Here is a 26593-nt window from a genome sequence, read left to right as displayed (position 1 = left end):
AACATTCTTATGAGCCACTTGTTTACAGAAAGGACATTATATTCCTACCTCTGCACATCCAACTGGGTCTTACGAAGCAAATCATTAAAGCTTTACCAACTGAAGTAGACTCAAGTACCTCATTTTGTCATTTCCTAGCCAGTAATTTGAAAAAGAAAGGTCAGTGTGCTTGATTCTCCACAGATTTGGCAACTGATCAAGGATGAACAATTCATCAGGACAATTTCGGAACTCCAAAAATGCTTGGTTATCATTCAAAGACCTTGTCAAGGACTTTCTTGGAAATACACGAGCAAACAATCAATCACACTGAAATTGTCCAGAAACTCTTGGAGAGCTACAAAATGTTTGGTTGCAACATGAATATAAAAGGATTTTTGGTACTCACCGTAAAATATTTAGTGGAGCTTTCATTGGGGGACACAGGTAACCATGGGGTGTATGCTGCTGTCGCTAGAAGGCTGACACTATGCAAATAAAGTAAAAACTGGCTCCTCCTCCGTAGTATACACCCACTGACAGGCAGGAAGTACCTCCGTTAAGTGATAAAGCAGTAGGAGAAGCAACCAAACTCCACATATGTACCGGCTTAACAACCAAGGCACGTATGCCCAAAACCAGTACAAACAAATAGGGAGGGTGCTGTGTCCCCCAATGAAGGCTCCAAGAATGAGATTTTACGGTGAGTACCAAAAATCCTTCTTTATCGCTTCATTGGGGGACACAGGTAACCATGGGACATCCTAAAGCAGTCCCCAAGGGTGGGAACAGAAAGAATGAAGAGAAAAAAAGGACTGAGGCCGGCCGGTGCGTAACCTCCGCCTGAGCACCTTTCCTTCCTAGGCCTGCATCGGACAAGATATGAGTATGAACGTCGTTAAACTTTGCAAGAATGTGCGAAGAGGACTAGGTCGTGGCCCTGCAACCTCGAAAGCCGAGGCCTAGCGAGAAACTGCCCCAGGAGTTATCCAGAGTATGGACCAGAGAAGGGCAAGAAGGACCTAGAGAAGAAAGGACAATGTCTGCGCTAATGAGGGATGAAAGGGAACGGAGGACGGCAGGATAATGCAGCCAACTCAGAATTCCCGATTTCTCTTCTTGGTAGCCAATAAGGCTAACGGAACCAAATAGTTGTACTTACGCCACCTGAATCAGATCTTCAGTAACGGTCGTAGAAACTTGAGGATGCAGGTTTCCTCACCCAAAGCATGGTCAGAATGACTTGATGGGAAAAAACCCAGTTCCTCTCAGAAGTAGGCCTCAAAGGCCATGGCGTTAAACTTAAACTGTGAACTGTGGCGGAAGAGGGGCCTTGCAGAAGAATATCCGGACGGTCTGGAAAGCCCCAGGAGGCATCCATGAGCATGTACGCCAGTTTCGGGTACCAGATCTGACTTAACAGCTGGTAGTTGTCAGGACTACTGGAAACCCTTCTGACTGATTTTTTTCGTGATTAAGGGAAGAGGTGGGGACAGAAGAGGCATCTGAAACTGGGACCACGGAATCACAAGTGCATCACAACCGACAGACATCGGATCCTGGGACCTGGTAACGTACCGGGGAACCTTTTGGTTCGTTCGAGAAGTCATTAGGTGGGCATCCGGAATGCCCCACCTCTGAAAAATTTAGCCAAAGATGGTAGTGTTGAGAGACTACTAGCCTGACGCGAAACCCTCGAAGATAAAAAAAATCGGCTTCCCAGTAGTCTACCACTGGAATGTGGACGGCTGATATGGCGGGGACATGGCCTTCCGCCCAACACAGGATCATTGCTACCTCTGCCCAGACCCGTGTGGTGCGAGTCCCGCCTTGGTGGTTTATGCAAGCCACAGCTGTGACAAAATCCAACTAACTGCGGACTGGCTTGCCTGCGAGGAGACTGCCAGCGGAGGAGGGCAAGAAGAACTGCATTGATCTCCAAGAGATTGATGGGGAGGAGGGTCTCCTGAACATTCCAGCGACCCTGCACTGTGAGAATGAGGAAGCCCACTCCCCAACCCTAAAGTTTGGCATCGAAGTTGATGATTTGCCAACGTAGCAGGAGAAATGACCTCCTGCGCAGGGTCTGCCTCCTACAGACACCAAGCTTAAATTGGACGTACTTCCTGCCTGTCAGTGAGTGTATGCTACGGAGGAGGAGCTAGTTTTTACTTTATTTGCATAGTGTCAGCCCCCTAGTGACAGCAGCATACACCCCATGGTTACCTGTGTCCCCCAATGAAGCGATAAAGAAAGGTGCATTTTCTGCATAGCCATCTTGATAACCGCTTTGAAAACACTGGTACAGTCAGTGATCAGCAAGGTGAACGACTCCACCAAGATTTGAACATCATGGAAGGACAGTATCAGAGTAGATGGGATATACAGTGCTGTGCAAATTAATTGGGGCAAAGCATTTTTTTTTTTTTTTAAGTAAAATTTTAAGTTGGCTACCAGTGATTCAAACCAGTTTTAACTGCTTTTGAACAGGTGTGAGTGCGTGTTCAAAGCAGTTAAAACTGGTTTGAATCACTGACTGGTAACCAACTTACGAAAAATGCTTTGTCCCAATTAATTTGCACAGCACTGTACATATGATGGTGCACTGTTGATGTCGCATCAGGCAATATTGTCCACAGATTGATCACTCCAAGAAAAAGCTTGTAAGTGTAAATTTTACATTTTTACTATTTGCACACACAGTGACTTACCGTAACAATATATCCTTTGTATGAAATAGCTTTAAACAAACATTGTTCAGACTATGTTGTGCATCATTTTCCATTGTATGTACATTTTATATGGTATCCTGTAGCTTAAAATGTTGTGATTGACCTCAATATTGCTCTATTTTGGATTCAGAAGCTAAAAGTTAATCTAAAACAAGTGTCAGATCTAACTCAAATGAAAAATTGTGTACCTCGGTGAATTAGAAGGATCAAAAAGTGGAAGACTAGTACAGGTATCAAGTGCAGTATAAAATGTTCTCATCTAAAAGACAAGTACAACTTTAATTTACAAAGTAGAAAAGAAGGGTAATCTGGAAGTCAAAGAGGACCCTTCAGTAAATTCATTAATGTTTTGAACTTCGTTTCTTATAACTCCTCTGGGCCATTTTTCCATTATACCTCCTTGAGATATGTGAAGAAACTTACAACTGGGTGTTACCATTTGCCTTGCCAACAGGAGTATGTCCCTGCTCTTTCAACACTGATTGGACAGTCTAGCTGTGTAGGGATAACTCCTACTCAATTGGTAACATCTAGTCGCCAATTTATTCTAATAGAAATAATAAAAGAATGACATTACAGAGCTCTAAGAAAAGATGCTCTTTTTTGAAGAATACATTTACTGAGGTCGTTTAATTTGTTGATTTTAAAATAGTACGAAATACATACATTACATAGCTTTTGGCTGTTCTAGCATGTGTTGCAATACATAATTTCTCTTAGGAGATAAGGAAAAGTCAGTTGAATCTAACTTCTGGTAACAGTTTGGATATATTTCCATTGTATTGACTAAATAAAAAGTTTAGATTCCAATAAAGTTGTGGCACTGTCACATTTCCATGCGTATAAAAGAGATTTTATACACCGATGTTCTGCACGTAACATTCTCAATAGAGACTAAATAAAAGGACAAGTCAATCCATGAAATGATTAAAACAAAGGGCTACTACTTTCATGCAACACAGCATTGCTCCACCACTGCAACCTACAAAATGAATGCAGTCCACATATATATGTAGGTGTCAATTTTACTTTATTTAAGGGAAAAAAAATTGGGAAAATAGGAACTTTCATGAAACACAGTAGACATAAGTTAGATAGCACTGCAAAATATCCGAAAATGTTTACTTGACACAAGTCTGCTTTGCAGTTAGTAATACAATTAGTAATTTTATGCAGTTTGTCACTGTTGCCTTTTCGCACTATTAATGAAAAAAATGAGGTTATAGGTCACAAAAGGTGTATTACTAAAATTATGCAAAAAATAAAAATCACTTAAAAAAACATAAATATGTGATGCACATTAGTTTAACAAAAATGTAAACATTTTCTCCAATGTCACATGTGCACAAAACAAAAAATAAGCAACACTGCAGTCATACAGTTTCAGCAATTCAACGCTAGAATTTCTCATGAAGTAACTAAATCAAAGAGCAAATGCATTCCGCTTTCTGATACATAGTGGTTTGTGATGTTAATACTGGAATTATTCGACTAGAAATGGTTCCCAATAAAAGCAAGTAAATCAACAATGCTTGCCATCAAAGACATTTTACAAAACTTGATCTTTTCCATTACATCTCCTCTTTCAGCAAGTTTAACATTATTAAGATCAGCCTTTGTCCCCAACATTGGTTCCACTGGTAAAATCGCTTACATTGGACTAACTGGAGACAGCATTAAGCAATATTCAGAAAGCTAAGGAACTCTGCTCTTTAATAGGTATACAGAATGGAACAAAATGTACACATGAACGATTCTTTTCAGTGCTTCGGAGAGAAATGAAGAAAGAAAAAACAGACTTCGTGTTCTGCCCATTGAAAATAAGGCTTTCACACAACTTGAATGAAGGTGTATATGTGGGGGGTGACTGCAGAGAAGTGCACATTTGAAGGTATAGTGTAAAATATTCATTCCGCTGCTTTTATTTTTACCACATCAACTGTTGACAACTGTTTAACTATCCGCAAACAATCCACATTACCATAGTCCGCTCCATTTCATTATTGTATGTAAAAATGGAGAAAGCAAGAAAACAAATAATGCTTTGACAGAATGGCAGAAACAAAGGAGTAGTCTATTTCTAGATTAAAAAAAGAGAAACTGTTCACAAATGAACAGCTTAAGGCAGCTGTCAACAATGTTCTTAACACCAGAAAGAAAGAGTCCGTCAAAAAGAGTTGAATGACACTGTGCATTGCTACATCAACCACAACCATATACTCCAGGATCCTCAAGTCAAGAATGGGATAGTCATTAAGCAGGTTATTCCCTGTCTAGACATTTATTACAAATGTCAAAACTTTCAGAAAATAAAGCAGACTATTTTATATTCTTAATTAAAAAAAGGTCAGAACTGGGAATCATACATCTAAACACAGGTACAGTATTGTCTGTTAAGAATAAGTATTATTATAACTACATTCTTAGAATTGTTTTAGTGCATTGCATTCTTAAAAAAAAAAAAAAAATAATATACACCTTCCATTCAGGAATAAGCCAACCCTCTTCACACCCCTCTAGTGACGTACACTTTAGAACTAGCCTAAACTTGATGATCTTTGATGCTACATCTGCTTTTTTGATAAGAGAAACCCCTACTGGTTTGTATGAAAATGGTATAAAACTAAAAGGTGAAAGCCAATGAACCCTATAAGTGTTTTATCACCGCCGCATTGTTTTGTGCCATTGTTAATGCCAATTTCTGCCAATGAGGATGAACTACGATCAGTGGCATAAATTTGGTATTAAAATTACACATTCAAGGTATAGATATTGACTATGAGTCAGCCTCTTTATCAAGCCCTGGAGTGGCCGAGATTCCTGCAAAGATCACGCAAGTCTCATGGCACAAAAGGGGTTTGTGCATCACTCAGAATGAGGTAGGAGAAAAAAAATAAGTTGATTGGAATTTGCCTGCAATGTCCAACTCCACAACCCTGTTTTGTTCCCTTTCTACAGTACAGATTTAGGCCACGATGACTGTGTTCACTCTTAGTTTTGATTTCTAGGAGAAACTTTATAAAAAGCTATGGATGAGGCAGCGCTAATACTGTGACACATTGCGCAGGGATGCAGAACTTCAAAAAAAAAAAAGGTATAGAGGCATAATTCAATAATTCACAACATTGGCCTAAGACGGCATATAAAAAACTTAAAAAAAAAAAAATCAAATAAACGTTAGCGGCTGCCTTTCACATTTTATAAATACAGTTTATTATATGAACTTTCCTTTGTCATAATCAACATCAGAAAACAAAACAGAAAAAAAAACACTAAATTAAATAAGTGAATTATTAGTAAGCCTAGCTGTGCATCATCAGAAAGGCTTGATAAGTTCTCATGGACTATTAAATTCCATTTTTTCTTTCTTGGTGAAGGGGTGCTTTAGTGTGACTTATTCTTTCACGTCTTACTTGCATCATAATTAAAGTAAGAGGAAGTGTCTGTTAGTAGAACCCTCAGATGTTTGTAGCACCCAACAAAGGCATTACAGCCCCAGCTGCCTTGCAAGCTGCATGAAGGTTCTGTAATCTTCTCCCCTATGTTAGAAACACAAAATCCACGAAATGAATGTGGTTGTACTCCAGTTTCAAATGATTTCAAGTTACGGAGATTACGAAGACTTTAGGGGAGATGTCAGCAGTTCCACTTGTTACCAGCTCAAAAGAGAACTCCTGCCCAGGGTCATGAAATATACTTGACTGCTTCCACCAGACCTCACTGAAGCAAAGAAAACCTGTGCACAGAGAAGAGAATATGGATCAGCAATATTGATTACACAGTTATTAGAATTCCATTTGCAGTGACAAAAATTTGGGTAAGAAAAAAATTTAACAGCTGATCAATACTGCCTCCTAGTGGTCATTTTAAATTTCCTTACAACTACAAGGGAAAGATTTAAAAAAAAAAAAAAAAAAAAAAAAAGTTTAACAGATCAGAACCATTATACATGTCTGGAAAAGCAGGTCCTGACTGGATGCTAATTTAATTTTTAGTGGGTGGACTACCGGACATATTAAGTCATCACTATAATGCAAAAGTAGTAAAAGAAGTTGTACCAAAGTTATTAAGTTATCACCGATCTATAGGATAGGTGATGGCTTGCAGATAGCTGGGGGATCCACTGCTGGGACCCCCACCAGATCATGGCTTAGCAATCCCCATCTGAATGGAGTGGCGGTCAAGCATATTCACTGAACATTGTTCACGGATAGTGCTTGGCATTCTCCAGTAGTACCATAGGTCATGAATCGAGCCCCCCCACTCACCCAGGGATCTACACCTACGATCGATCGCATGCCTTGTAACTCATGCTGGCTTTTAAACCTCATTTCTATTGGAGTGAATAAAGAATATTTTTCACTACATCGTGGAGCTGGACAAAGTTTTTTCTCATCTACACCTACACCTTATTCAATCGGGGCACTGCAGTGGATCTGGTTGCCAAGCCAACCCATCGGTGACCCACAATCACGTGACGGGGGTCAGCAGTGGGCGGATTTACAGCATGATTGCCAGAAGCGCATGTTAAATGCCACTGTTAGCGTGCCTGACAGCAGCATTTAACAGGTTAATAGTAGTGTCTGTTTTGGGCACATGTCAGCTGTTCAAAACAGCTGACATGTGCAGGGAAAAATGTGGGTTCACCGCCAGAGCCCACATCGGAAAGGGGTTAAAATGTGAACATGGAAAAAAAAAAAAAAATTGAAGAGGTTGTCCTTAGTGGTCAAAGAGTTAAACAAAATATTTTTTAGCTCTGAAAATATTTGACAAAAATTGACAACACAGTCTAGTAATGTTTTACCTTATCATTTCGTTCACACAAAAACTTTAGTCTTTGTGCCCTCTTGTGCATAAAAACTCCATCTAGGTGTCCAGTCTCAACAGATCGAATTTCAATGGCTTTTTCGCCCCATCCCATTATCTGGTTAGATCGGATGTATGCTGAAAAAACATAACATGAATTTAGAAGGCAGCAACAAGTTACTATCACTTACCAGCATTTTTTTTTTATTAATAATGAAAACGATCAGATAGTTTTAGATAAATAAAAGAAAAACAAATGAAGACATATTCAAGTCTACTGCAATGTAAAACATACCAACAGATGTCGGCATTTCTCCCCATTGTAGAACCACATCTTTGGTGATTCTGCCGTAAGTATTAACATATACTCCTTCATCTTCATAACAAACCAACAACTCCATGCCATCAGTATTTGGGAGAATAATAATCGCATGCGGCTGGATACTGCTCTGGATCTGTAATAGGAGTACAGTAAGGAGTCGTTACTAATGCGTTTCATTTCTAGTTATCTCAGAACACAGAAAGGCCCAATTCATCAGTGTTTTATCCATGCACGGTTTAAATTTTCCATGACCAGCACACAGACACATTCGATGTTATGGACTATAAAAATAGGATGCCTATACATGTCTTTGACTTTCATTATTTAAAAATAAAAAGCTAACAGGATCCAACTATACAGGTGCATTTCTCACGACATACATTTTTTGCAATATTGTAATGGTTCGCTACATATAATACTAGCCTGGATAGCGGATTGGCAATATACCGTATTTGCTTCTGTTCATGCCATAAGATATTACACGTACTCCAAAATACATGCCCCTTATTATTGACGTTTTTCACAACTTGAACAACACCCCTATTTAAAATAATCAGGGTCTCAGTGAAAATAGAAACTACTTATAATTTCCTTACAAGCCAACGTCGTTCCAGCAATATCAACACGCTGCATCTGCAGACGCTCGCACCACCCCCGGATGTTCAAGTTTCAGCCAAGGGAAGTGTGAAAGAAGCAGTTAATTAGCGGCCGCTGACTGTCTGCAGTGCTCACAATGTTATGCAAGTTCCGGCAGGCGCAGCACCAACATCGTTGGAATGCCACCGGTCTGAGAGATGAGAAGCTGTATTTATTTTCATCTAATCAGGAGTTTTCAAAGTAGTTTAAAACAACCCCTTTAAGACAAGCAGCCTCAACTCAAATACATATATATATATATATATATATATATATATATATATATATATATCTATATCTCTATCTCAAGAAAAAAGGGCAGCACTTCCAAAATAATACAGCAGGTGCAAAACCTATTCAGCAGTGTCCAAACAGCCAAAATGACAAAAGGAAATAAAATAGGCAAAAAAAATTTGACAAACACGGGTCACCGTTAAAACGTTGCCATCTGAGGATCAGTAAAGTATCCACTTTTTTTCACATTTAATTTGAGTGCTGCCTATTTTTTTTCCATATTGTGTGTGTGTATATATATATATATATATATATATATATATATATATACATACACACACACACACACACACACATACACACACACACAAACACACACACTGCATATTTACAGAAACCACAAATTCCTCCATAATTATAATTTTTGACATTCTTTAACTCCAAAACGCTTAACTATTTTGCAGATGCATGATAAAGTTTGTAGGACTCTAATCTGCCCCAGCCCAGAATGCTTTCCTACTAGTCACAATACCCACATGTGTTGGTAGATAAATGTCATAGACAGCTCCTGAGTCCACATCAACTGCATGAAAGCCAGCACAGGATCCATAAATCACTTTTAGCCGCTGTCCTTCTTCAACCGTCAGGTCAACTAACAATGGCCTATGTACCAAGTCTCCAAATGACTGCAAGTAAAGAATGATAATCACAAAGTAGAACATCAACGCAAAGTGTTTTTGTTTTCATACAGTAAAAAACTTAACGTCTCAGGCATATAGAACACCTAAATTCCTTTGAGATATAGATCTGATGGGTGACTCCCTTATGTGATGCAAGTCAGGATCTGCTTCACATGATGTAAACCTGTCCACACATAAAGGTTTTGGAAGGGAGTCACAGACATAACTAATGACTATTCTGAAAATGTTTCCCTCATGTCACTGGAGTATATTCTGTAGTATATGCAGGAACTGGAAACTGACAAATGAAATGGGTCCAACTGTACACAAATTTATTAATAAACTGCCTATTAATTTTGTAGAAGGGAATGTATGCTAAATGTGGTGGCGTTTTGGAATTGTGGGAGTTATGGATAGATACATCTGGAATGGTTTACAGAGAGGTAATTAGTTCCCATCTGGGTTGTTGTTGCGGTTGGTCAGGGATAGGTGTTAAATTAATAGAAGAGGTTGATGATCCTCTTGGAGGGTGTAAGGCAATATACCCAACCCCTTTTCCCCTTCAGGGTTTGTTAAATATTTTATGTATTCTAGCATATAGGGAAGGACGTAGAGATGCAGGAGCAGGAAATTTTGTTTTTTATTTTCAACAGGGGCAGAAAAGGTGAGGGATTGCATGGTCTGTGATTTGACTTCAGAAAAGGTTCAGCGTATTTAATAAAAAAAAAAAAAAAATGAATAAAACTTAAATAGGTCAGAAAAATATTGGAAAGGAGCACACTATAAAATTAGAGAAAATCAGGGAATACAAACCTTAAAGGCCATGAACTTATGATATGGCTTTGGCGCCCAAGCATAGACTTCCACTGAACTCTTTAAAGCAATTACCAAAAACTTGATGCGTTCATATTTTACTAAAGTAAAAGAAAAACAGGAAATATTAAACTAGAAAACATATAGCCGCTGTAAGAATGAGAACATTCTTCTACTGAAAGAATGTACTCAATATATTACACGTGGGTTGGCCAGTTCTGAAGCATTAGTACAGCAAGCGCACTTATACTACATATGTGCAAATGTCTGCTCAAACCACTTCCTATAGCAGTGCCCCCACCAAAGTACAAAGTTTCCTAAACATAACGTAACTTCTAATAAATTAATCAGGTTTGAGCTAACCTTGTGGACCTCTCCTCAATAGAGGTAAAAATGTGCTGGATCTTTAGAGTTGCCCAAAATCTTAAGAGCACTTGTCTCAGAAACAGTCTGTCCTTGGAATACATTTGGCACTGCAGCTCATTTTTATTCAGGTAAATGGAGCTAAAAAGCAAAACCGGAAAACTCATGGACATATTTCAAATCTAATTAAGATGACTTAAAAAAAACCCTGTCATTTGGAATGAGTGTGGCCAGTATGAAGTCTTTTTTTTTTCATTGAAAGCACTCAGACCAAAGTGGAGAGATATCTTTATTGCAGTCCAAGTAGTGGATGGTGGTGATCGCTGATGGGGGCATATGCAAGGGGCTTATCCCTTCCCTTTCCTGCACAGGACGCACAACACAGAAAAGGAACACCCAAGCTCGGTGCAAAGGGAGAGAATAGCTTAGTTACTCACAGATAACGGTGTTTCTCGGAACCCATGACAGCACCACGGAGAGAGGGGATCCGCCCTTCAGGGACAGGAACCTAGAGATAAAAAGGGCGGTACATCTCCTCCTCCTTCCGTTGGTTACAGAGCATCAGAGGGTCTCCAGGTTAGTTAGACAACAGAAATATATACACAATATTATAATACTGCTTATTTATCAAAAGCACCGTGCCTAAACGGAAACACTCTACTAACAGTAAAATGTGCTCACCATACTCGTGAAGGGGAGGGAAATAAGCGGGTGCTGTCATGGGTTCCGAGAAACACCGTTATCGTTGAGTAACTAAGCTATTCTCTCTCACCCATGACAGCACCACGGAGAGAATTACAGAGATTGGTAGCTTAGGGAGGGACTACCGCCTGAAGGACCCTTCTCCCGAAGGTCAGGTCAGACGTAGAGGCTAGATCTAATCTATAGTGCCTGAAAAAGGTCGAAGGTGATGACCAGGTGGCCGCCTTACAGATTTGTTCTATCAATAACTCAGATCTTTCAGCCCATGAGGTCGCCATCGCCCTTGTGGAATGGGCTCTCAGCCCTTCAGGATGGTATTTCCACTGGATGAATATGCCAGGTCAATCGCATCCCTTATCCACCTTGCCAGGGTACTATTAGACGCCTTGAGCCCCTTCCGAGGACCCTGGAAACATACAAAGAGCCTTCCTTCCTACATTTTTTGGTGGCCTCTAAGTACTGTACTAGGCACCTTTTAACATCTAAAGTGTGGAATTTTTCTTCCCTCCCTTATTTTTTGATTTGGGCAGAAGGAAGGAAGGACTACCTCTTGGGACCTGTGGAAATGTGATGATACTTTAAGTAGATAGGCCGGGTCAGGTTTTAGGATGACTCTATCCTCTAGAATTTTTGTAAAAGGTGGCCCTGCTGATAAGGCTTGAATATCGCTCACTCTTCGAGCTGATGCTAGTGCCACCAGAAGCACCGTTTTAAGTGATAGGATTTTTAGGGGTGCCGAGTAAATTGGTTCGAACGGAGGGCCTGTCAGTGTTGAAAGTACAAGATTCAGGTCCCATGACGGTAACCTTTGACTAGCTATTGGCCTAGATCTGGTTGCGGCCTTAATAAACCATGCTAACCCAGGGGTCACCTGCCACATCATGGTTATAGAGGGCGCCTAACGCCGCCATTTGTACTTTTAATGTGTTGACCGCCAGAGCCTGTTCTAGGTCCTTTTGTAGAAATTCTAGGATCTTATCAATCTGAAACCCGTCCTGAACCTTTGCCCTAGAAGTGGCTAGAAATTTTTTCCATGTTCTGCCGTAAGCTCTCATCGTAACCGGTTTCCTACTTTTTTGTAGTGTAGTTATCAGGTTCTCTGAAAATCCCCTGTCCCTCATCAGTGCCCTCTCAAATTCCATGCTGTTAAATGGAGGTTCGGTGCCTGAGGATATAACACTGGGCCCTGCGATAGCAGGTCCGGGAGATCCGGTAGGATCCATGGGTCGGTTACTGAGAGCATTCTTAGCCAGGAAAACCAGGTTCTTTTGGGCCAGAAAGGGGCTATCAGTATCATTCTTGCCCCGTCCTCCCTGACTTTCCTTAGGACCGCTGGAATGAGCATGATTGGGGGAAAGGCATATGTTAGACTCTGTGTCCATGGGAGCATAAACGCGTCCAGAGTTAGAGGATTCCCCCTGGGATCTAGGGAGCAGAAGGTGTCTACTTTTTTGTTTTTGAAATCGGCAAACAGATCTATGTCTGGGGTCCCCCACATTTTTACAATCTGCCAAAAAATGGACCACTTTAGTAACCATTCCCCCTGTCGTAATTGGGTGCGGCTCAGAAAGTCTGCCCTTTGATTCTCTGTACCCCGGATGTGTAGGGCTGTCAGAGATAGCAGGTTTGCCTCTGCCAGTTTGAGGATTTTGGCGGATGTGTCCATTAGGGATTGAGACCTGGTTCCCCCCTGATGATTTATATAGGCCACTGTGACTCGATTGTCCGAAAGAATGCGGACATGGTGATTCTGGAGCAGGGGTAGGAAGTGTGTCTGTGCATAGCCTACTGCTAGAAGCTCTTTTTGATTTGAGGAGGCTTTTAGTTCTTGATCTCCCCATACGTTCTGAGTCACCTCGTTGTTCATGTGTGCTCCCCCATCCAGTGGGACTGGCATCCGTTGTCACTATGTGTGTTATCTTTGTTACCCAGAGGATCCATTTGGACAGATTTTCCTGGTTTCCCCACCAAGCTAGGGAATGAATAGTTCTTGAATTTAGGGTAATACGACCCTCTAGGTGTCCCCCTATTGCTGCCTGGTTGGCTAATACATCCCACTGGAGATCTCTCGTAACTGAGCCCATTGAACTGCTGGCAGGCAGGCGGATAGGGAACCTAGCAGTGACATAGCCTTCCTTAGTGTCATAGAGGGATTTTTGATTGCTCTCGCTGTAATTTGAGCGATTTTCTCCTTTTTGTGGTCTGGGAGGCGACACTCCTGAATGTTTGAGTCTAGTGTTAGGGTACCGTTACACCTAGCGATGCACCAGCGATCCCGACCAGCGATATGATGCGGTCAGGATCGCTGGTGCATCGCTAGGTGGTCGCTAGTGAGCTGCCACACAGGCAGATCTCACCAGCGACATCGCTGGGGACGGGGATCGCTACTTACCTGTCAGACGCGGCGATCCTGCGTCCTCCCGCCCGGCTCCACGCGTCGCTTGTCGTCACAGCAGGAAGTGACCGACGAGGAATGGTCCAGGAGCTTCTCGTGCGATCAGCGATAAGCAGCGGGGGAGCCGGTCGGAGGTAAGTATCACATGCAGCGATATCGCTAGCAACATCGCTGCAACGTCACAAAATCGGTGACTTTACAACGATATTGCTAGCGATATCGCAGTGTGTAACGGGGGCTTTAGGCCCAAGAATTCTTGTACCCTGCTGGGCTCCAATCTTGATTTTTTTAGATTTAGAAGCCAGCCTAGGCCTTGTAGAGTGTCCATCACTCTGTCCCTCTGTTCTCTGCATTTTTGAGCCGAGCTGCCTGCTATTAGGAAATCGTCTAGATACGGGATTATTATTATGTCTTGTTCCCTTACATGAGCCATCATTTCTGCTATTATTTTGGTGAATAACCGCGGGGCTATCGATATTCCGAATGACAGGGCTCTGTACTGGAATTCTTTCACCTTGCCCTTTATTGAGACGGCTAACCTGAGATATTTTCTGGAGTCTTTGTGGATAGGGACGTGATAATAGGCATCGCTGAGATCTAACACCGTCATGTAGCAGTTTGGGAACAGGACTTTGGTGGTGGACCTGATCGACTCCATTTTGAAGCTCTGATTCCTGACGTATTCGTTTAGCTTTTTCAGATTTATAATCGTTCGAAAGGTGCCGTCCGGTTTGGTTACTAGAAAAAAAAGAGGGGAGTAGAACCCTCTGCCCATATCTTGTAGGGGAACCTCCTGGAGGACTCTTTTTTTACTAGGCCTAGGACCTCGCTTTCTAGCACTTCCTGTTCTCGTGTACTGGATCTCAGCGGCGTTGTTACATACTTTTGAGGTGGAAGAGAGAGAAAGTCTATTCTTAGGCCCTCCTGGATTAGGTTTACTATCCATGGGTTGTTTGAAATTCTCCTCCAGGCTGGAAGAAAAAGGGTTAACCTTCCCACCACCATGGGCGTACTGTCACTTGGAGGGCTTTGTGTCTCGGGGAGAGTTATTAAAGAAGAACCCTCTCTCTCTTCTTTTGTCATCCCACTTTTGTTCCCTCGGTGGTCTCCTCTGAAAAAACCTCCTGTTTCGAAAGGGCCTCTTAAATACTGCTGGCCCTAAATTTGGGAATCCTTTCTTCTTGTCTCCTGCTTTCTGGAGGATGTTATCTAACGTCTCCCCAAAAAGGAATTTCCCTTCACAGGGGATTGAACATAATTTCATTTTGGTCTGTAGGTCCCCTGGCCAACTTTTAAGCCATAGTGTCCTTCGGGCCGCGTTTGAAAGTGCTGCTGTTTTGGACAATAGCCTGACTGAATCGGCCGATGAGTCCGCTAGGAATGCAGCCGCTCCCCTTATTACTGGGATAGAATCTAAGATCTTCCCTCAGCTGTTTCTCAAGTTGGTCCACCCATACCATTAGGGCTCTTGAGGTACATGTCGCCGCTATTGCTGGCCTGAGGTTACCACCTGCCGACTCCCATGCCCCCTTCAGAAAGGTATCCGCCTTTTTATCTAGGGGGTCCCTGAGGGTGCCCATGTCCTCAAAGGGAAGGGCGAATTTCTTTGAGGCCTTAGCGACTGCTACTTCGAGTTTTGGGGCTTTAGCCCAAGACGTAGATGCCTCCTCCTCAAAGGGATATTTTCTTTTAAGGGAAGGGACTGTAGTATTTTTCCTGTCTGTTTTGATTAGGCCCTTGACAATTTCGTTAAGCGGAAATACTCTCCGTTTTTTCTGGCCTAGTCCGCCGAACATTATGTCCTGGACTGTTTTATCCGGCCTAGGGTCCAATACCCCCATGGTAGACATTACAGCTTTTACTAGTCTGTCTACCTCTTCTAGGGGAAAACAGTGACGCCCTCCTGTTTCCTTGTCTGAGGATGAGGAGCCGGATTCCGAGGTTTTAGACGTGATTTCTCCCGACGTGGAAGAGTCTGACTGGGAGGTTTCTATCGTGTCTTTCTTCCTCGTTTTATCCCTATGCTTAAGGGATACGAGGGCACTCTGAACCTCTGATTTAATTGCGGCCCTTAGGTCGGATGCGAAATCCGGAGTCTCCTGACAAAATTTCTTTCGTGCAAGACTCACAGTTTTTTCTCCCATGATACAGGTAGGGGTCCAGTGCAAGTGGGGCATTCCCTGTTCTTTTTTGCTTTCTTCTTTCCCTAATAAGGGAGAGGAATTGTATTACAAGGGTGAACATTCACGAAGATCACATACCCCCCAAAAGGTGCGCGGCTGCAGGTACCGGTTCGGGAGATGGAGTCATGTCCTGTATAGGCTGATCTCCTGGTGGCGATTTGCTCCTTGCCGCTGACGTACTGCGCCGCGTGGAGTGACTGCTGGAACAGCCCTCTCTGTTTCGTTCCTTTTGTCGGTGGTGGTGTTGGTGGTGCTGCTGCTTGAGCTGCTGCCTGGCATGCTGTTCCTGGTCGCTATCCTCCATTATTAGGATCGCTTCCAGCCAGGAGTTTCTGTACCCACCATTTTTAAAGTTGCCGCCCGCGTGATGTCACCGCTCCCATCCTGCATCGCGCTGGTCGGGGAGCGCGCTCCTGCACATGCACCTGATTCAGGGACCCAGAAGCCACTCCTCTACTTCCGGGACAGTGGCCATCTTGGTACTCTCTGTACCATGGCGCTGCCCGCGCTTCCACCGGGTCCCCACGAGCCCCAATCTCCTTTCCGGAGCGGCGACTCTGGCGTCTCCCCCCGCTCACCCGGCAGCCCGCATCGGCCCCAGCGGTGGCGGCTTCGGGCACCGTTCCTGCCACGACAGGGGCCTCCCCGCTGCCGAATACAGGACAGGACGGCCCCGGACTCTTCCTTTGATACACAGGTACGCCGTACTGTGGGTCCCCCCGTCAGGGACAGGAACCCAACTGAAGGCGGAGGAGAGGTACCGCCCTTTTTATTTGTAGGTTCCTGTCCCTGAAGGGTGGATCCCCTCTCTCCGTGGTGCTGTCATGGGTGAGAGAGAAAGGGTTAACTCACTTGCACATGGGTGAGGAGGCATGAGAGTACCGGTGGGGTAGTAGGATAGCAACTGTGGAACACACTTCAGCAATGAAGGTTGGAGGAGACAGGCACTTCACTGTTGGGCAAAGTGTTCCTAATGAAAACTGAGCCCACATGTTTTACCTCCCATCATCCTGAGCTGACAGAAGTTCCAGGGAGATGCCATGCCGCCTCCCAGGTCTTATGTGATGCACTCTCCAGGCCCCCTTTACTTGGCAGTTACGTGCAGCAGAAGGGTAAGGTCGTCCCATCTTTTGCTCACTGCATTCCTCATGAATGCTCCCACTGAAGCTTGAGATGCTCTGCTAACAATGATCTCAGCAGCTCCTCCTCACTTCCTTCAGGAGAACACACTTCCATGACCAGTGATATGACTGAGCTATCAGGACTACAATCAAAAATCAGAAGCCTGATGACCAGGACAAAGGGCTGGATGAGGCCTGCAGGCCACCATTTTCCCAGGTATGTGAATATGTCCTGTTTACACAAGACAATGTGCTGATAATTATTTGTAGGCCTGATAAGGAACAAGTTTTCCTTGTTAGTTGGGTTTTCACTGGCCTATTTAGACAATACCAGACAATAATTAGAAATGCATGTTTTAGGAACAGATAGCATTTGTGGCCATTGTCAGGTGTAGATACTTAGGTGTTATATGGCAGACATTGGCCCGAGTCTGGCTGGCTGGCTCCATCATACGGACCCACAGGCAAAGGAAAACACATACCACATTGTACACAGTTTTTGTAGTGACCCTCAGTTTAGGAAATAAATCAGTGTTTGAAGCAGAAAACTAGGACACTTTTTTTCTTACTTGTCATCCGTGTAAAGTTCATATACAATCCTTCTGTTGCTATACTGTGGCTCCATATGAGATCCGATTGTTTTTAGCATACCCGAAGACTTAAATGGTTGAGTCTCATCCGATATACAGAGGAAACTAGTGCAACACAGTTCCCAAAATCTGTGGCTCAACTGATAGAAGAGCTGTATCAAACACACATACCAGTGAGCTGAAGGAGAAAGGCTGTGACAGGAGAAGGAATTAATCTTCTCCTCAGCCAACTGTGCATAGAGGACTGAGGCTGGAGAAAAAAAATCCTTTGTGCTCAGCTTTGAAGATTTATTCATTTTCCTGCCATAGTCCGTCTGAAACAGCTCACCAGTATGTGCACTTACTAAACAATTTCTCTGTCAGCTGAAACAGGTTTCAGGTGCGGTTTCTCTTCAAATATAATACCCATGTCACAATTAATTCTTGGAGAATCCCTTTACAATCTCACTCCAGCATTTTTATTTCAGCATTTGTTAGCCATCAGTGAAGTATGTTCAGGGTATACATGAAAAAAAAAAAAAAAAAAATAAGACTTACAACATGTAATCTTGTGCCATTCCAGTCACGTCCCACCTCCTGCATCATGTAACCACAGCACTTTCTTGTTGCCATACACATCATACTGTTTATTTCCTTTCTTAGGCTATGTGCCCACGTATGCATACAATTTCTGCTTCAGAACCAGACACCTTCCCAGAAAACGCACGTTTTAACACCACGTATTTTTGGCTTAAAAACCACGCGTTTGATGCGGGGTTTTTTTCCGCGCGTTTTCTGACTCATAGAAAATAGCAAAAACGCGGACTTTTCCGCAGAATTAATGAGCATGCTGCGTTTTTGACTGCTAAGCGTTTTTTGAGCAGAAAAAAACGCATCAATGTGCACAAAAAGTGCAAAATTCATTTAAAATGACTGGGATGCTTCTTTTATGCATTTTTGAAGCATTTTGACCGGGACAAACGCTTCAAAAATGCTTAAAAATTGCTTACGTGGGCACACAGACTTAATGTCAAAGCTATGAGAGCCTTACTCTGAGTCTCATAGACTAACAATGAGAAAGTGTCTTCTGGTACAGCTGTGTGGTGCCAGCTGGTAACAATTATGATGCAAGAGAGGACCAGAGCAGTGCTAGAAATGGCAGAAGATGAGGAACGAATACCGTATATACTCGAGTATAAGTCGAGTTTTTCAGCCCCCTTTTGGGGCTGAAAAAGATCCCCCTCGACTTATATTCGGGTCACGGTGCCAACTTACCTGGTCCCCGTCGTTTCTGCTGTCCCAGTCGTCTCCGCGGTCCCCGGTGTTCGTCTGCTGTCCCCTGCAGCGTACTGGCGGCGGGTGATGATAGGGCCGCGGCGGCGTTCAAAATCTCTGCGCGCCGCTCTCTCCCGTCCTCCGGCAGTGACGTGCAGGGGGCGCAATGACGTGGAAAGCACGCGCCCTCTGCCTGAGTCACTGAAGAGCCGGCGACGCTCAGGAGCAGCTGTCATCAACGTAGGCGAGTATATAGTGTTTTTGTTTTTTGTTTTTTTTAATTCCAGCAGGGGCAGCGGCAGCAACATGATAGGATTACTGGTAATCCTATCACTTTGGGGGCAGCATTACGATATTTGGGCCACCATTCACTGTGCAGCATTTATGGGGGCATATGTTGTGCAGCGTTATTTGGGCCAGCATTCACTGTGCAGCATTTTGGGGGCATACTGTATGTTGTGCAGCATTATTTGAGCCAGCATTCACTGTGCTGCATTTTGGGGGCATACTGTATGTTGTGCAGCATTAAATTTACCAGTATCTTCGGCAATTCCCACCCTAGACTTATACTCGAGTCAATACGTTTTCCCAGGTTTTTGAGGCAAATTTAAGGGGGTCGACTTATACTCGGATCGACTTATACTCGAGTATATACGGTAGTATTTTATTTAACATATGTTACAGACGGCTAACAAATGGTGAAAAAGAAATCAGCTAGAGAGGGACTTCAATTTTCAGGCTGCAGTCACCATTCATTTAAATATAGACCCCTGTGCTCTCATGTGTTAGCACAGTATCATTCCTGCACTCAATGTGGAGGAGTGGGCAATGTTCCCCCTCCCTGCCCCAGCAAAATCTACAGGGTGTTGTCTTCTCATCTACCCTTTTGTATAGCTTGTCCAGTCTGCTTTCCAGTTAACACTTTCCTCCCTTTCTCACCAGCCATGTATAGACTACCACCCCTTTTCCTGGTCAGAAGGAGGGAACCGCAGACATTTAGACAGAAGCAGTGTCCAGTCTGATCTATTTTAGAAGCAGTAGCTCTATTAATAATAGAAGACCAATTGGAAAGTTGCTTATCTCTGCATTAAAGGGAGCCGGTCAGCAGGATTGTGCCGAGTAACCTACAGACAGTGTCAGATTGGCGCCGTTATACTGACTAAAAGGATACCTTGGTCGATGGTGGTGCTTTGCTTATTCATTAGTATGGCTTCTGACAGGTCACTGATTCCTCAGTGACCTGCCCCCTATTTTACATACTGAATATAATATGTATTGCAAAAATATTTTTTTTTTCTAAAAATGGCTACTGCGCAGGCGTGGCCGATGCCATTATGAGAAAGATTTTTTTTCAGGATAAATGTATATGACTAAATAAAACAATTTAATGTATATTACAGATGCGATCATACTGCAGCGCAGGCACTGCCTAACACATTATATTCAGCATGTAAAATAGGGGGAAGGTCACTGAGGAATCAGTGACTTGTCAGAAGACGCCCATACAGATGAATAAGCAGAGCACCACCATCAACCAAGGTATCATTGTAATCAGTATAAGGGTATGTGCACACGTTGAGGACTGCTGTGCGGAAATTTCTGCGTGGAATCTGCATATTTTGGCAGAATCCGCAGGTCAAAATCCGTGCATTTGTTTATGCGGTTTTCCTGCGGATTTGGCATGCGGATTTTTCCGCAGCATGTGCACAGCGGTTTTTTTTCCCCATAGAATAACATTGTACAGTAAATCACTTGCAGATCTGCAGCGGCAAATCCACAACGTGTGCACATACCCTTATGGCAACAACCTGACACTGTCTGTAGGTTATTGTGTACAATCCTGCTGACAGGTTCCCTTTACGTAAATGGACAATTAAAAACAAATAATTCAGTGCAAAGATGTCCATAGCATTTAAACTTTTCAATATTAAAAGGAAAAAAAAACAAAAACAAGATAAAACTATTGAAATATATTGCTAAAATATGCAAAGCATAATTGAGCTAAATTTACATTTAACTTTAAAACATATGAACGGATATCTTTACCACTGGTCTGACAGGGAAGAGACTCATACTTAAAGGGAACCTGTCACTTTCTACATGGACTCCTAACTGTGGACATCGCAGGAGAATAACAAACAATAAGAATAATTTTATTTTATATAGAACCAACATATTTCAAAGCACTTTATAATTAAGCGGGGACACAGTATAAGGAAGGAGAATCTGAGCAGAATGATCTATAGGTTTGTTGGAAAGGATTCAGTATAACATGCAATGTATTCATAGAAATCCTAGGTGTTTATACGGTATACTAGTCCAATGGGCAGTCCTATTCAGTGATTGACAGCTATCTCTGTGTTCAGTCATATAGGGGACAGTCAATCATCGAATAGGACCGCCCACTGGACTCATGAATAAAAACACCAGGGATTCCAAAGGATAAAATGTGAGTTGTACTGGAGCTTTCCTCACAAAAATGTATATCAATTTGACCAGCTACTTCTGCTCTATAAGATCTTGCCTGCAGATCAGAAAGCATTATCAACATGACAGGTTCCCTTTAATCTACTAGGGTATAGAGAGCCATTGTAAAAAGCTTTTGCAGAATATGAACATTATAATTGAATCACTTCTGAATGTTCGAGTACTATATAAAAGGACTCCATTTGTATACCTACCAACTTTATAGTGCACACAACCCTCCAAATCACCAACAGTTGTCCAGCCTTGTTTCTTCTCAACCTCTGGGTCATTGTGGAGAATTTTGTTTCTCAACCAAGATAAGTAATACACTCGCAACTTGTTCTTCTTTCCTGTTAAAAATAAAGTGCACAACACTTAATGTAAAATAAATCTAGGCATTAAGGATGACTTGACAATTGTTTTTCAGAAGAATAATTTGTCATGACGTTTTGAATCACACTACAAACAATGCTTTTTCTTTACTCAGCCGTCAATGCCACAGCTATATATAATACATTTTTCTTTAAACACAGCTCAGACGGTTCTTGCATGTCTTATATTGAAAAGGATTTTCATATAATTTATCTTTTTTTTTCCAGTCCACAGACTTACAATTGTGAAAAAACCCCTAACAAATAACTATCATTTATTCTCCAATCCAGCACTGCCTCTCTGCCCCCACCCTTGGTCTTTGATGACAGGCTGAAGGGGGGGGGGGGATACTTATATATTATAAGTTTGCTGTAGCCAATCTCTCGGCTCAGTGGGCTTGTGCTGAATACCTTGACATCAGCGCTGAGCCCGGTGACTGCAGCATCACGTACGCTCTGGATATGAGGTAATAGAAATGAAGTCAGTGGAACCTGCAGAGGGTGAGTATAGCCATTTTTCTTTTTTAAAAAAGGTCAGCGTCTCCCCCCCCCCCAATAAAAAAGTTATCTTTGGAACATAACAACATGTATTGCTTTTCTTCTATTTGGCACAATGTGGGGTCCCTTAGATCAGTGCTTCTTCAGGTGTCAAAGCTAAATATTCCTTACTAAAATAAATAATCGTCTAACATTGGACTTAAACTCCATGCTGCACTTATAAAAAAAAAAAAAGCACAACATAACAATACTGCAAACAAACCTAGAGGCATCAAATAAGACCTTTAGGGCAGGGATGCACAACCTGCGACCCGGGGGCTACATGTGGCCCAGAAAGCCATTCTGTGCAGTTCCTAACCATATGGACAGAAAAATGCTTGTCTGATAAGTTAGGTGTTATGAGAGCATCCACACAAGAGTAGTGACAGCAGCTAAGGAGCAGGAACTGGCAAGTACTCGTGGTGCACAGTGTAGACATCTCTGGATGCCTCCTACATCAAGAGAATGGGGTCTCTAGACCATTCTAGAAAGGTGTATGTGTATTAGACAGGTGGCTTTCCGGGTCAGTGTTCGCTCCACTGTACTTTAAGGGAGCTGTGACTCATTAGTAGAAAGCAAAGTATCTACAGTTTACATACCCCGGTAGAATTTTTGCTTTTTTGTCTTTTTTGTCTGAGAGAATATGAATGAGAACACCAAAACTTTTTCTCCACTTATGGTTAGTGGTTGGTTGAAGCCATTTATTGTCAAACTACTGTCTTTTCTCTTTTTAAATCATAATGACAACCCAAAACATCCAAAGGACCCTGATCAAAAAGTTCACATACCCTGGTGATATTGGCCTGATAACATGCATAGAAGTTGACATAAATGGATTTGATTGGCTACTAAACGTAACATCCTCACCTGTGACCTGTTTGCTTGTAATCAGTGTGTGTGCATAAAAATCGAGAGTGTTTCTAGGATCCAGACAGACTCTGGCCTCTTTCATCCAGCCACTGATGTTTCTGGATTGTGAGTCATGGGTAAAGCAAAAGAACTGTCAGTGGATCTACAGGAAAAGGTAGTTGAACTGTATAAAACAGGGAAGGGTTACAAAAAGATATCCAAGGAATTGATAATGCCAGTCAGCAGCATTCAAACTGGGATTAACAAATGGAAAATCAGGGGGTCTGTAAAAACAAACCATGGTCAGGTAGACCAACAAAAATTTTGTCCACAACTGCCAGGAAAATTGTTCGGTATGCAAAGAAAAACCCACAAACATTACCTGAAATACTGGACTCTTTGAAAACTAGCGGTGTGCCTGTTTCAAGATGCACAATAAGGAGGCACTTGAAGAACAATGGGCTGCATGGTCGAGTCACCAGAAGAAAGCCGTTACTGCGCAAATGCAGCAAAGTATCTCGCCTGCAATACGCAAAATAGCACAGAGACAAGCCTCAAAACTTCTGGAACAAGGTCATTTGGAGTGATGAGACCAAAATTGAACTTTTTAGCCACAATCATAAACGTTACATTTGAACAGCGGTCAACATGGCCTATGACAAAAGGAACGTCATTCCTACTGTAAAGCACGAAGATGGATCGCTGATGTTTTGGGGATGTGTGAGCTACAAAAGGCACAAGAAACTTGGTCAAAGTTGAATGAAATGGATATTCCAACATGACAACGATCCACAACAAAAGGCCAAGTCGTCCTGTCATTGGCTACAGCAGAACAAAGTGAAGGTTCTGGAGTGGCCATCTCAGTCTCCTGACCTCAATATCATTGAGCCACTTTGGAGAGATCTCAAGCGCACAGTTCATGCTAGACAGCCCAGTTTTTGCCAAGAAGAGTGGGCAGCTTTACCATCTGACAAAATGAAGAACCTCATCCACAACTACCAAAAAAGACTTCAAGCTGTCATTGACATCAATCTATTTCCAAATAGAAGGTAATAGCCCTTCAGTTTTTATTGCAGCCTCCAGATTGTCATACTGAACCAATGTGGTCCTTGGACCAAAAAAGGTTATGCACCCCTGCTTTAGAGGGTCCAAGTAGGAGAGATCAAGAATCTGAAGGAGTTTGTATGTTCTCCCCATATTTGCTTGGAGTTCCTTTGGGTGCTACAGCTTCCTCCCACATTCCAAAAATATATAATTGTTAGGGAATTTAATTTGCGAGTCCCAATGGGGACAAGGATGAGGAGGTCTGTAAAGCTCTGTTCAATTAATGATGCTTATAAGTAAAATAAAAACATAGGTCATAAAATTATAATCCTGTATTAAGTATAGCAAGTCATTAATAGATTCAACAAATACACTAAGATACCTCACAAAAATTAAAAGGTAACTTGTCACAAGGAAAAAAAAAAAAAAAGAAGAAGAATAAACAGTGGCGGCAGTAACAGTGCCCCCGATCCTGACTGACACTGGCTCAGCATTACGGCCAGCTGTCAGTCAGGGCTGGGGACGTGGTTTCAGTCGCTGCTTGTGGGGCCTGGACAGGCACCCGCACCGCCCCTGTGGCTGAAAGCGGAACGCTGCAAGGGAGAATAAAGTTAATTTCTCGATCGCTTCATTGGGGGACACAGGAGACCATAGGTGTATGCTGCTGCCACTAGAAGGCTGACACCATGCAGAAAAAAAAGTTAGCTCCTCCTCCGCAGTGTACACCCCACCGTCAGGAAGTAAGATATTCAGTTTAGCTTAGTGTCAGTAGGAGGTGGACACAGGTCTTTCATTAGACCCATATCTACCTCAGTGTGCGTCGTTCCTTTTCAGCTTTCCGGAGGGATACAGTGTGAATGGTCACTACTGTACTCCCACAAAGAAACTATGAGTACGGCGTGAACCGCCGCCCCGTATCCTCATGCATCTGGCCAGCAGGACCCATACCCCTAGCACCGAAGCGTACTTAGGCGATCCGGATACGGTCCTGGCCCCCCGTCTCCCACCCACTCGCCCACCAGAGCCTGTCGGTGTTAGGAGGCGAGGACGTCTTACATTATGGATGGAGAGGTACATTCCTTCCCCTCTATCCCCCATGTTTTTCCAGAGGCGATTAAGAAAATCAGAGGAAGAAGACTGGGATTGAAGAAGAGAAGTGAAAATCATTTAATTCTATGGCTGGAGTGCTGGGGCACTTTTAGAGTCAGGGGCCTTTTTTCCCCTAGTTTCCCGGTAGAATAGGGCGCTGCTCTATCTTTTTCGGGTACCTTTATGGTCTCCGCGCCGCTCCCCTTTGCTCCTGCAGGCAGAGAAATGAATCTAGGTCCCGGCTTCTTTCAGGCCTAGTGGCTGAGTTGGCTCCGCCCCCCATCTTCCCTGCACTTCAGGCGGGCTTTTCTTCCGCCCATCTCTTGATACTTTCGCTTTCTCCCAACCTGCAGCTAGCCCTCCCCCCTCGGCTTCATCTCTCTGCTTGGAGCCCGTGTCATGTTTCTATTCCTGTACCCGCGCTGGGCTCCGCCCCCTCTCCCAGTCTCTGAGCACTTTTAACCCCTCGGTCTCCCGACACAACACTATCTGCAGGCTCAGGGACTGCTGAGAGAAAACTTATATCTTGCATTCCAGGCAGGAAACCGGATTACCTAGAGGTAGGCTTCAGAACAGGCTGCTTCATGTAAAGGGCCTGTCACACTAAGCGATATCGCTAGCAAGATAGCTATAACGTCACTGTTTTTTGTGACGTTATAGCGATATCGCTATGTCTGATACTTACCTCCGACCGCTTCCCCGCTGGTTATCGCTGATTGCGCGAGAACGTCCTGGACCGTTTCTTGTCGTCAGCTTCCTGCTGTGGAGACGAGCGATGCGTGGACGCGGGCGGGCGGACGTCAGGATCGCCTAGTGTGACAGGTAAGTAGCGACCCCCGACCCCTGCGATGTTGCTGGTGAGATCTGCCTGTGTGGCAGCTCACTAGCGACCACTTAGCGATGTACCAGCGATCCTGACCGCGTCATATCGCTGGTCGGGATCGCTGGTGCATCGCTAAGTGTGACAGTACCTTTAGTTTTTCTGCCTTGCAGTCAAACTGCATATATCCTTCTGTTCCCTTCTAACATTATTTGGTAGGTCTCTCAGTCACTTAATACCTAGCAGTCTCTAGTGCAGTAGTACTCTAAACCCATGCAGTCACTGGCTTAATAGTATTCTAGAGCCGTGCAGTCACTAGTGCAACAGTATTCTAGAGCCGTGCAGTCACTAGTGCAACAGTATTCTAGAGCCGTGCAGTCACTAGTGCAACAGTATTCTAGAGCCGTGCAGTCACTAGTGCAACAGTATTCTAGAGCCGTGCAGTCACTAGTGCAACAGTATTCTAGAGCCGTGCAGTCACTAGCGCAACAGTATTCTAGAGCCGTGCAGTCACTAGCGCAATAGTATTCTAGAGCCGTGCAGTCACTAGTGCAATAGTATTTTAGAGCCGAGCAGTCACTAGTGCAATAGTATTCTAGAGCCGAGC

At 43.2% G+C, this 26593-nt stretch overlaps 1 protein-coding gene across 4 annotated transcripts in view; it reads right to left on the bottom strand.

Moving 5' to 3' along the window:
• Positions 1 to 3724: 3724 nt before the first annotated feature.
• The window catches only part of MAP4K4 (mitogen-activated protein kinase kinase kinase kinase 4), a 255310-nt gene continuing 232441 nt past the window's right edge, over positions 3725 to 26593 (bottom strand). For all 4 annotated transcript variants that reach the window (XM_073550642.1, XM_073550644.1, XM_073550643.1 and 1 more), the window contains 6 exons: positions 21492 to 21626; positions 10203 to 10303; positions 9246 to 9395; positions 7813 to 7972; positions 7516 to 7655; positions 3725 to 6447 (listed from right to left, as the gene is read on the bottom strand). In XM_073550642.1, the coding sequence (XP_073406743.1) occupies positions 6364 to 6447; positions 7516 to 7655; positions 7813 to 7972; positions 9246 to 9395; positions 10203 to 10303; positions 21492 to 21626 (770 nt within the window). In that variant the 3' untranslated portion in view covers positions 3725 to 6363. The remainder of the gene's footprint in view (positions 6448 to 7515; positions 7656 to 7812; positions 7973 to 9245; positions 9396 to 10202; positions 10304 to 21491; positions 21627 to 26593) is intronic.

The sequence above is a fragment of the Dendrobates tinctorius genome, unplaced genomic scaffold, assembly GCF_039654945.1.
Source record: "Dendrobates tinctorius isolate UK_male_01 unplaced genomic scaffold, ASM3965494v1 ptg000166l, whole genome shotgun sequence".
Classification (NCBI taxonomy): Eukaryota; Metazoa; Chordata; class Amphibia; order Anura; family Dendrobatidae; genus Dendrobates; species Dendrobates tinctorius.
The sequence above is the reverse complement of the archived record's forward strand: the minus strand, read 5'-3'. Positions and strand labels throughout refer to the sequence as shown.